Source organism: Sarcophilus harrisii, chromosome 5, assembly GCF_902635505.1.
Source record: "Sarcophilus harrisii chromosome 5, mSarHar1.11, whole genome shotgun sequence".
In the NCBI taxonomy this organism is placed as follows: Eukaryota; Metazoa; Chordata; class Mammalia; order Dasyuromorphia; family Dasyuridae; genus Sarcophilus; species Sarcophilus harrisii.
In genome coordinates this window covers 20,529,574-20,542,374 of record NC_045430.1, presented here as the reverse complement: position 1 = coordinate 20,542,374, position 12,801 = coordinate 20,529,574, and the positions used below count along the sequence as shown (strand labels likewise).

Here is a 12,801-nt window from a genome sequence, read left to right as displayed (position 1 = left end):
ATTAATGGAATCACTCCATTCGAAGGCAATAAATTAAAGAGAAAAACTGACCCTTTGAGATCAGGATCATACCCAGTCCATGTAAGCACATAGTCTTGGAGACCTTGGGTTACCAATGTGAAGCATTTTGCAAATCTCCAAGCACGCTATAAATGTGAGTTATTATGATGTTATGATTATAAATTATTATATAAATTAAATGAGTTATTATTATGATCATAGAAGCAGTGCTCCAAAGCTAAAGAAAATCTCTGAAGGCATTGAATCCAATCCCCTCATTTTACAGATGAGGAAACTGAGTCCCAGAGAGCTAAAGTGATTTGTCCAAGGTTACATGGGTAGTAATCTCACTGCTTTTTTTTTTTTAAAAGCATTCTATTGTTCTTGCACCATGTGAAGAAGCCATAAAAAGATTCTGTGTTAAATCTTGAAAATAGTGTTAGGATTTTTATTCCAATCTACTCATCACCATCATTAGCAGCAGCACTGATATATTTCTTTAAGAGCTGCAAAATGCTTTAAAATCTCATTGGTTCTCATAATAGCTCCATGAAGACTAAATGCTTTCAACATCATCCCCATTTTGCAGATTAGGAAACTGATAGTGAGTAAGTAGCTTGCCTGAGGATCACGTGAGCAATAAGCATCTAAGGAAGGATTCAAAATCCAGATTCTCAAGTCTAGAACTTTTCCACTACAGCTAGATGTAGCTGGTGCTGCAGTCTCCAGATTCTAGACTTGGCCAAGCAGGCTCATGAGCAGCACATAATAAGCAGACATATCTCCAGGGATGTTCTTGAAGCCTTTCCAGCCTGATGGAACCCACCAAAGCTTGTGTTCTGTTGGCAATGCCATAAGGAAGTCAAGCTCATGTTTTTACCATGGTCAGGCTCATGGTTAGTATTAATTCATCTTTACATTTCCAGTGCTAGTAAAAAGCAGGTACTTAATAATGTCACATTAGAAATTTATTCCTGATTGTGGAGCTCTGATCGGCAAAAAGCTGGCTTTGGTCACTGGGTTTGAAGTCAAGAGATAATAGATACTTTCTGTACAATTCAAATTAGGAGATCTCTCTGTAGTCTTTTCTCCCTCCCTCCCTCCCACCTCTTCTTCCTCCCCCAGGTTACATAGCATATAACCCATTTGAAACAAAGTATTTTAATAAAAGGAAACAAATTGTTACTCATTTTTGTTTTAAGAAATCCTTTAGGTTTTATTCTTTTGTTTATATCATACCTATTCATTCCCTTCCACTCCTTTCTGCACTTTGAGTGTATCCTTGTAACAAAGAAATCCAGTTAAGCAAAACAAACAACACTGTGATCTAATCTGAAAGGGTATGTAACTTTCTACATCTGTAGGCCTCCACCTTTTTTTATTTTTTACCAGAAAGAAGTAGACAGAAAAATCCATTATTATTTAATACCTCATGATTATTGCTTCTTCATATGAGTGACAGGTTTTGAAAATATTTTTAATTACACTGATAATTGAGTTTTTTGCTAGTTGTTAGATTTGTATGTGAATAAAACTTTATTAAGTAGAAAATCATTGTATTCTTTCTTTACTATATTATATGAATGACTGAGGTTGGGACTAAATTCTTTAAGTAAACAAGTAGTTCATGTTTCAGCAAAATGGGATAAGATTTAACTCTTTGTTTTCTGATTTTTCCATTACTCAATCTGTAGCCAGTGAATTGAAAATATATAAATAGTGGCTCACATTTGATGTTTTTGATTTTTTAGGACAGAAGAATCCATCACAGATGACGACAAGAGAAGGTGCGTTTTTGATTATGACTGATTTTCCTTGGGATGCTTTTGCCCATTTGATAGATTCATTTCAAATCTGGTCTCAGATATTTGCTAGCTGTATGACTTTTAGCTTCTCTGTCTGCTTCAGTTTCCTCAACTGTAAAATGTGGGTAATAACAAAAGGTTGCTGTGAAGATCAAAAGAGATAATAACTGTAAGTGCTTAGCACAGTTCCTGGCACATAGTAGGTGCTAAATGCTTATTTCCTTCCTTTCCTCTAGTTCAGTATTTATAATAAATGAATGCTTGATGAATGTCCATTTATTCTGTTTTAATATAGGACATAATTCAATTGTTTCCCCAAAACAATGGTAGCTTGAATCTTTGACATTTTTTTCCCCTGAAACAATTGGGGTAAATGCCTTGCCCAGGGTCACACAGCTAGGAACTGTTAAGTGTCTGAGGCCAGATTTGAACACAAAGCTGGTGCTCTTTTCACTGCACCACCTAGCTGCCCCCAAATCTTTGGCTTTTGAAAAGGGAAAGCTGAGTTTATTTTGGTAACATCTAGCACTGCTTCTATAGAGGTATAGAAATATTGAAATAGACTTAAATTCTGTGTACCTGCTTCATTCCCTTAAGGAACTACGGAGGGGTCTATGTCGGCCTACCCTCGGATACTGTTACAATGGTTTCCAGTCAGACAAAGAGTGCAAGAAAGGGTATGTTGTATTTATTGCGCTGCTTCTATTTATTTTTCTCTCTTAAAAACATTTCAATTTAGTTGACTTAGACCATAATTATTTAACTGCAAAAAATTATTTATAACTATACTCATTATGCCCATTGGTTGAAATTGTCAACCATTTCGAAGCCAAATTCTGAAATAAAATTTAGCTTCTACTGATACTTATCTTCTGTGGCAGCACTTTGTACTTTAAATGCCATCATTTGGGGAATTAAAAAATCAGCACTGAGGTCTAATTATGTAAATTTGTGAAATTCTAAAATTATTTACAAGTTGAATTTCTATAACATGACACAAAGATGAAGAGTTTTGTGAATAAGTGAAATAATGTGTTTCTTTATTGGAAAAAAAAAATTTCTTTTCTGAATTTCTTAAATGTGCACATCAAAGAAGAATATTGGTACCAGTTGGATAGCATTAAAATATTTTAACATAGGTATGATTAGAGTTTTAAAATATGCTCTTTGACCATTTGAACTCTGATCAAAGTTAGGGATGTTTTAAGTGAGACCCACTAATAAAGATTATTTTTTAAATTTTTAGAAAGTGAAAGTAATTTTATTTATTAATTTTTAATACACATTGCTTTATGAATCATGTTGGAGAGAAAAATTAGAGCAAAAGGCAAAAACCATAGGAGAAATTAAAAAAAAAAAAAACAGAAAAGAAGTGAACATAGCATGCGTTGATTTACATTCAGTCTCCTTAATTCTTTTTCTGGATACAGATGGCATTTTCTGTGCAGAGTCTATTGGGATTGCTTTAGACAACTTAATCACTGAGAATAACCAAGTCTTTCATAGTTGATCATCATACATTCTTGCAATTATTGTGTACAATGTATTCCTGGTTCTGCTTGTTTTGCTCAGCATCAGTTCATGTAAATCTGTCCAGGACTTTCTAAAATCAGCTTGTTCATCATTTTTATAGAACAATAATATTCCATTACATTCATATACCACAATTTGTTCATCCACTCCCCAATTGATGGGCATCTACTCATTTTCCAATTCTTTGCTGCCACAAAAAGAGCTGCTACAAACATTTTTGCACATGTGGGTCCTTTTCCCTCTTTTATGATTTCCTTGGGATACAGATCCATTCATGGCACTGCTGGGTCAAAATCCTTTGGGCATAATTCCAAATTGCTCTCCAGAATTGTTGGATCATTTCACAACTCTACCAACAATCCATTAGTGTCCCAGTTTTTCCACATCCCCTCCAACATTTATTATCTTTTCCTGTCATCTTAGTCAATCTGAGAGGTGTGAGGTGGTACCTCACAGTTGTTTTAATTTGCATTTCCATAATCAATAATAATTTTTAGCATTTTTCATATAACTATAGATAAGTTTAATTTCATCATCTGAAAATTGTCTGTTCTTATCCTTTGACCATTTATCAACTGGGGAATGACTTATGTTCTTATAAATTTGACATAGTTCTTTGTATTTTAGATATGAGGCCTTTATCAGAAATACCAACTATAAATATTTTTCCCAACTTTGCACTTCCCTTTTAATCTTGTTTCTGTTGTTATTTTTTGTGCAAAACTTTTGTAATTTAATGTAATCAAAGTTGTCCATTTTGCCTTTCATAATGTTATGTAATTCTTCTTTGGTCATAAAATCCTCCCTTTTCCAAAGATCGGATAGGTAAATTTTCCTTTGTTCTCCTAATTTATTTATGGCATCATCCTTGATGCCTAAATCATGTACCCATTTTGACCTTATTTTGGTATGAGGTGTGAGATATTGGCCTATGCCGAATTTCTGACATATTATTTGTGGAAGTAATTTTAAATCAAACTCTTAAAACTGAGTTTTGCCCATTCCCAGATTGCCCCATATGGAGGCACCTGAAAGTGCTTTATATGTGCCCTGTTAATATGCCAAAGCATCAAAATTTCAAGTAACCTAAAAATCAAATGAGAAATGTAACTAGGTATCTCACCAGTAATAATTTATAGACAAGAAGTGGAGTCAAAGTCACCATGCACGTCATGTATGATTGGAAGAGGAAGTGGGCCAGCCATTTACTGAGAGCTAGGGCTGACAACAGACAGCCCAAAGGCTGTATCATAGCCATAAATTATGAAAATACCCAAATGAGGAAGTCTAGAGTATCAGATAAAGCAAGGGAGGATTTATAGGAGGATATGGATATATATTATATAATGAGAATTCTAGGATGGGCTGCAATCTGAAAGGGTGGAGAAATTGCTGCCATCAAAGAGTATCTACAAAATTATGAGAATCAGAATATATATATATATATATATATACATACATATATATATATATATATACAACTATGTATGTATGTATATATATATATATATATATATATATACATACATACATAGTTGAACTATTCTCAATAGTATTGGGTACACTCTGTGTGAGCATACAGTCCTATTTGCTCTGTGGAATCATAATGGGTTTGTGCCCACTATGGTCTCTGTTGTTATTTGTTTTTCATTCTTAACGAGAACCATAATATCAGGGAGGGGCATGACATGCAAGTGAATAGGTTTGAGTGAGGAAGGGCTATGCTAGGTCACCTCCCTCATTTTCCCCTCCAGAACCATCTGGGTCCAATGGCCAAAAGAACAAGACAACTAGAGGTGACCTTGGCTACAATGGGATACAATGGCCTTTTTAAGCTAAGATCTGCGATAGGTCTCAGTTTATGAAAGAAGAGACTACTGTATAATTATGGTAAAACACTCCTGTAGATTAGGGCTTCTTCATTTTTTCTACTTGCAGACTTTTTCACTTTATGTGATCTTGGATATATAGATATATAAAATACTTATATGAATCAAATATTTACTGTTAATAAAGCATAATTTTGTGACTCCCCACACATTTAATCATATGATCCCATAGTTGAAAAAGCTTTGCTTTAAGTTGAAAAAATAACTCTTATAAAAATCATAACATTTAATTCTCTTCAATTTCTTTCTTTCAGATTAGAAGAAATTACATCCTGATGCAATAAATAAGAGGTATGTCATCTTTGTAAATTCTTTACCCACATCTCATATTTATAATGCCCTGGGTTCTGAGTAATTACTAGATATTCATCACACAAGGGTGCTTCTCATTAGCATCAGCAAGTATACAGCAAGTATATAGCCAAGAACTCCTATATCCAGATCTTCTGACTTTGATACTTATTATTAACTGTGTGACCCTGAGGAAACCATATAATCTTTGTGAAATCCAGTTTCCTCATCTATAAAATAGAGGTAATGCACGCTCCTGAGATAAAAGTCCTCTGAACACCTATAAGTGACTTCTTGTGTGTGCTTATAATATGGCTTATAAATGGGAATTACCATTTAAGGTAGAATTGTGGCTTCTCAATAGGAGTTATCATTACAAGATAGAATAGATGCATTAAAGCACTCATGTTGTCAATGTGAATGCTATCATGGTCTGAGACTTTCAGACTTACAGATTTGGGCTAGGGAAGATCTCTAAATTCCTAATACATGCTGTAAAGAAAGACGATAGATCTGGGAAAATAATTGAAATAATTGCTGAATAGAATCGAGGTCAAGCCCGGCTGGAACTGAGCTTTAGGTAAGAGTGAGAATGGAAACTTGATGGGTAAAAAAGTCTTGGGTCAATGGTGGTTTTTGACAAGGACAGGAGAATCTCTGGGGGCACTTTTGCTGCAATGAGAAGGAGTTGGAATGGCAAAGTCCTTCTGCAAATATGGAGGGGCTATAGAGGATCTGTGATAACAGGGAGTTTAGGAGGCAAAGCATATTTCATAGGCTTAGATGGTCAGCCAAATGATGAGGGTCAAAATTTAGGTAAGGAGAGTGGAGACTTAGACCCAAGTAGGATGATGGAGACAAAATTAAAATCGGGAAATGTGTTCTAGGTGGACATCTCAAAGAGTGTCCCAAATCTTTTTGCATATCTTGGACCCTTTCTGGGGAAGCCTTTTCAGAATCATAATTTTTACTTTTAATTTTTTATTATTTTTTCAACCCAACCTAACTTGTATTTTTTAAATTTCAGTAATATTTAATTTTTTATTATACATATAGTTTTCAACATAAGTCTTTCTAAGATTTTGAGTTCCAGATTTCTTTCTCCCTCCCTCCCTCCCTTACCTTTCCCTTCCCAAACAATCAGAATCATATTTTTAAAAAATTGGAGGAAATGCTAAATTTCACTTAGAAGTGAAAATAACTATGTAGACTATAAAGATATGGTATATAAATAGTGAAAATTAAAATGTCATTTCCCCCCTCCTATCCATGTTCACCGCCCCCTTGAAATCTGCCTAGAGATCCTCTCCCCCAATTTAAGAACCCCTAATCTAGAAATCCAAGGAGTAAGAACCAGGAAAAAGAGAAGTCTGGGTCCAGAGGGATGGGAAACCAGACACATAGGGACTGGGACAAAGAAGCCAATAGCAACATTGACTTTGGTAGTGAGTCAGTCTCATCCAAAGTAGGGGCTTTTTACATGTTTGCTCCTCAGGCAAATTCCTAATACATGCAGTAAAGAAAGATGATAGATCTAGGAAAATAATTGAAATAATTACTGTCTGTATTATTAAAAGGAAGTTAGTATGCTTTTGTCTGCCAAGGTCAAGGCCGGCTGGAGCTGAACCTTTAGGTAGGAGCGAGGATGGGATAGAGAAGCCTTGGGTCAGTGGCAATTTCTGACAAGGACCAGAAGAAGCTCTGGGAGTAGCCACTTCTGCTGTAGTGACAGCCTTCCCATTTTGGGGTTCTACCATTGTAAAGGAGAAGGTGGAAACTCTTCCCAGATAGAAGTAAAGGTTCTTTCTATCCATTCCAAGAGGGCTTGGGTGAAGTCTCCAGGAACCCCAGCATTGGCGCCCAGAGTTGTGGATTCCATATTGTCCATCTCGGAGGTATTTTAAATTTTATTTTATAGGACTTTTTAATAAGGCTGTAACTCCACATCGGACCAGTGGATCCCAGGAGTACAGCCAGAAGGGCATATAGAGGTCATATGGAACAACCCCCTTCTTTTATAGAGGATAGGGGATGATGGAATCTGCTGCCAACTTCTCCAGGACAGAGCTGTTTCTTGTTTACCCAATAATGAAGGTAATCCAGCTCCAAGTAAGAATAGCAGCATTGATACATTCTGTATCAACACAGTCTCCTCCACATGACTACTGGCTCGAATCCTAGCCTGTGTAATTGTTGGCAGCTGGAAGCAGTATGGCCCTAGTGATTGTTATGGTAATAATAATAATGATGATGCTTCTTCTTAACCCCTTCCTTCCTGATTTCTGCTCATTCTTCCACTCTTTCTTACAGAATAATTTTATTTTTGCCCTTTTTTTTCTGCCAAAATATGGCTAAATATGATATTTGTTCTCAGCCTCAGTTTTCTTATCTGTAAAAAGGACCATGTACTCTATTCCAACTTTATAACCGAGTCTGCCAGATCTTTGCTTTATGGTTCTTCCATATGATGGAACTTGATACGTGACTTATAAAGAGTAACTAAATAATGCCAAAAAATCCCAGTGAAGAAAGTTTTGGGGATAAATAAATAACAAGCCGACTTTCTCTAATGAAATAATAGCTCACATTTGTTTGGTGTTTTACAGTATTCTTTCCTACAGTATCCTTTTCTCATATTAATCCCATGGAGTGGATAGTATACATATTATCCCATTTTATGAAGGAGGCAATTGGGACTGAATCTAATGAAATAATAGCTCACATTTGTTTGGTGTTTTACAGCGTTCTTTCCTACAGTGTCCTTTTCTCATATTAATTCCATTGGGGTGGGAAGTATACATATTATCCCATTTTATGAAGGAGGAAACTAGGACTGAAAAGATGACTTTTCCAAGGTAATACAATTAGCAAGCATTGGAACTGAGGCTTGAACTCAGACCCTGAATTTCAGTTTCACACCACCCCCCTCAGTCCACCATGCTTCTGTCCCCAAGGAAGTACAAATTTCCTAGAAAATAATGGAGGAGGAAGAATGAAATCTAGTCACATAAAGCTTGAGCAATTCACTTTTCCTTTATCTGCCTCAGTCTTCTCATCGATAAAACGGGTATAATAAATAGCATCAACCTCTTAAGGGTTGTTGTAGAGATCAGATAATATAATATAAATGTAAAGTCCTCAGCACAGTGCCAGGCACATAGTAGGCACTATATAAGTGTCAGTTATTGTCATTGTTATTATTGTACTTAAGACAGCACTATTGTTTTAATCGGAGAAGGTACTGTACTCTAGGAGCAAAGCAGAACTGAATTAGCCCAAAGAAACATGAGATGTGCAAAATTAGAAAAGGCGCTTCAAATGTTCATAGGGACTATTTGTGTCTGATCTGCGGCAGAGCACTGCAAGCTCTCATTGGTCTGATCGGCTACAGTTGGATTACCATAACTCAACTAACATAGCGATGCCATTTTGGTTCTCTTGGAATAGGAAGGACAACAGCCAACCAATGGTTAATACATTGTTGGCACTAGATAAATGTTATCATTTTTATTATTGATGCCCATCCCACACACACGCAAGAGAGAGAGTAGCTATCACAAGTCTGTACTGCTATTTATCTGCTGAATTATGAAAAGACTTTAAATTGTATTGGAGTTACTTGTTCTGGTTTAAATATTTTCTCAGAAGTAAATCTGACTGGGTATATTAGCTTTTTTAACTCGATGATGTTGAGCTGTTAATGAGGGCTCTTCATGTTAAAAGCCTTTCAGAAAATGAAATGGGTACTTCAAGGAGACAACTAATTTTTGCTTATTTTATTTGCATTTCGAAAGCTCTGGTTCATTTGATTTTGAAAATATTCCTGCCATTTTTTCTTTTGCATTTGATTTTCTTTTAGCAGCAAAGTTTCATTTATTTTATTTATGAGAGTATTGCAGTCTCTTTTTTCTTACCCTTAAAAACCTGAACTTCATTTGTGTTGGGAGTTTTGGGGGAGGAACTTCTTCCGCCAATGTGGGTTGGCAATTGCCCTTCTACATAGAGGCTCAGAAAGTTGCTTAAACATACTAAAAGGTTAAAATTTGCTCAGAGTCACACATCAAGTATGGATCTAAATCTAGGGCTTCCATACTCAGAGGTTAGCTCTCTCCATATTGCTGCCTCAATTTAAAAAATGCATTTATAAAATAAGAAATATTTTCAGGTTTAGGCTAATGCATGATATTTTAAAGAGTCTTGGACTCTAGCCTACTAACCTTTCTCCTCTCTCCCTTTTTCCCTTGGCCTTTTGTAGCTTACTCATCAACATTTGGGAAGAACTTAGTCACACAGGAGACGCTGACATCTTGTAGACATTTTCAAGAAGGTTCTGGACATCCTAAATCCCAAGTGTTGGAAGGCAAAGTTACAGGCAAAACTTGAATGCGACTGAAGGAGCAGGAAATTATTTGGACATCGTGCTCAGAGTATGGAACCACCCTGTGGGCACCTTGTGAAAATCAAGTTCATCAACTGTCCTGGGGCAAGCCACTTTAGAAAGAAATCAGCCTTGAGACCAGTAGACAGCATGCTCCCCATCACTGGGGCCAGATGGGAGAGCTCATGAATTATAAGTTCACCAATACATTTTTGGATAGCTTTTATAGGACAAAAATCTTCATTCTATTTATAACATCTAATAATGAGGCATTGTAAGGGAATTAATGAAAAACCATACATTTGACATCTATAATCTTTAGTGCTCTCGGTACAAATTGAATCAATTTCTTTTTGGTTGGTAAAATCTTAAATTGATCAAGTAGCTAAAAAGGTTTGAGGTTCTCATGGCTATTTTTGTCCCTTTTATACTACTGGTTTTCAGTCTTTTAAAACATTCAACTGCTCAAAAGAACTTTCTTTTTTTTAAAGAATAATGTATTTCGTTGCAATGTGTTTTTTTTAAGCAGAATACTGATTTTGCATGTTCTGTAAAAACTCTGGTTAACCATCTCTTTTCTATGTACAAAGGCTCATGTAGCCATTGCAACTAGTCTTCTGTTCTATCCCACCTGCGTTATGACCTTCCCAGAATTTTAGGTCATCACAATATTATTTACTTATTCAAAATCAGTAAGAATAACTGATGAGTAACTAATGGGCTATTTGGGAAGTATTTCATTTGCTAATAACTGTAAGTTTCTCTACTTAAATACTGTGCTGTAATTTGCTATGCTATTTACCAGTGGAATTAGACAATTAAAACATTTATATTCCTCTTTAGTATGGATTCTTAATTCTCTTCCGCAATAGGACGTAGCAAGAAACATCCCATATAGTAAATGTGTCGGTGAAATTTGTTCATTCACTCATTCGACAAATTAAGCACCTACAATGTGTCAATCATTGTGTAAGATGCTGGAGGTATAAATATGAAGAATGAAATAATTCCCACTCACAAGAAATTTGCATCCTAATGAAGGAAACAGCAAGGGTATGTTCATGTAAATATGCACATATGTACATATGCATAAATTGTCCCATATATGGATGCACATGTAGTAAAGTTTATATACATATATGCTCATGTATGTATATATGTATTTGTGTGTATGTGCATTTATACACACATTTTTATATGTATGTATATATGTGTTTACACACACACATACAAAGTAGGGAGTTTGCAAGGTAGGGCACGAGAGGTTGGGGACTCAGAAAAGAGAAGGAGGCTTTGAGCTCTGTTTTACAAGATGAGTATTCTGAGATGGAAGGAAGAAGGAAATGCACACAAAGGAATGGAGACCAAGATAGGATGTGGTGTGTGAGGAGCTGTGAGAAGTCTAATTTGGCTGCCTCCCAGAATTCAGTAGTTTGGAGGCAGGTTGTATAGGACCTAGAAGGTTAACCCAGAGCAATTTATATATTAGACACCTTAGGGAGTTGCCAAGATGACTGAGTATAGGAGAGTCCTATGGTCCCTTGAGGATGAGAGGAAGATTTTGACATGTAAATTTCAAATTCTTCCAATATGATGGAGTAGACAGACTCTCCCTCCTCCACTCACACTACGGACTTCCTTGGATTCCTTTAAGTCCCAACTAAAATCTCATTTTCTACAGGAAGTCTTCCCCAATTTTCTTAATTTTGGTGCCTTCCCCCTGTTAATTATTTTCCATTGATCTGGCATATAACTTGCTTTGTTTGTCCCCTATTAGATTGTAAGCTCTTTGAGGGCAGGGACTATCTTTTGCCTCTTTTTGCATCCTAAGTGCTTCCAGCAGTGTCTGGCTCTTAGTAAGCACTTGATAAATATTTATTGGTTGATTGATTCTGATTGTGGGTGCATTGAGCAAGGAGAGAAGTGAAGAAGGGAAGATGGAGATAGATAATCATCCTAGTTTGGTAGATTAGATGATTGGGACTAGTTTGAGATGAGGCTGAAAAAGTGGTTTAGAAACTGATTTGGGGGCAGCTAGGTGGTGCAGTGGATAGAACATCAGTCCTGAAGTCAGGAGGACCTGAGTTCAAATCTATTCTCAGACACTTAACATTCCCTAGCCATGAGACCCTGGGCAAGTCACTTTACCCCAATTGCCTCAGCAAAAAACAAAACAAAAACAAAAAAGAAAAAGAAAAGAAAGAAAAAAAGAAAAGAAACTGATTTGGTAAAGCCTTGAATCCCAAGCTAAGATGCTTGGACTTTGTTTTGCAGGACTTTGTGAGGGGGTGGGAGTGGGGAGAGCCACTAAAAGGTTTTGAGTAGGAATGATGTCATCCAAACCATGCATGGGTTACCTTAAGTTGAGAGTGTTATGGGGGTGGAGTAAATGTAAAACTTTCAAGGGTAAATGTAATATTCCTAAGAAGCAAGCAAAAATACTCAAAAATGAGAAAGCCATTAAGATACATTATATAGTCAAGTCCACAAATGGAACTAGTGATACATCAAGTTAAAAAATTTCAAGGAAAGAAATCACTTTGGAATGATTTTACATAGCTAGATCATATCATAACCATAAGGACACAACGGTCCTTAAGTAAAAAGCTTGGAACTTTTCAAGAGGAGATAAAATTTTGATAATTTATTAGCATAGTAGTTCATAAAACCATCATTGAGTTTGAATTTGCATATTCCCAATTGAATTTCCCTGAATATAAATTTTTCTTCATATTTATATTAGTATAATTGTCAAGACTTCAGTGAATTTCCTTGAATATAAAATTTTTTCATATCTTTATTTATATCACCATAAAGCTCTTAACACAGTGCCTGACACATAGTAAGCACTATATAAATGATGATTATTATATAATATTATATATTGTATAATATAAATGCTATT

General features: G+C 35.7%; 1 protein-coding gene across 1 annotated transcript in view; it reads left to right on the top strand.

Moving 5' to 3' along the window:
• The window catches only part of C5H12orf75 (chromosome 5 C12orf75 homolog), a 41,929-nt gene extending 31,191 nt beyond the window's left edge, over window positions 1-10,738 (top strand). The window contains exons 4-7 of the mRNA XM_031940133.1: window positions 1,752-1,787; window positions 2,403-2,482; window positions 5,482-5,518; window positions 9,774-10,738. Of these exons, the coding sequence (XP_031795993.1) occupies window positions 1,752-1,787; window positions 2,403-2,482; window positions 5,482-5,486 (121 nt within the window). The 3' untranslated portion in view covers window positions 5,487-5,518; window positions 9,774-10,738. The remainder of the gene's footprint in view (window positions 1-1,751; window positions 1,788-2,402; window positions 2,483-5,481; window positions 5,519-9,773) is intronic.
• The last annotated feature ends 2,063 nt before the right edge of the window (window positions 10,739-12,801 follow it).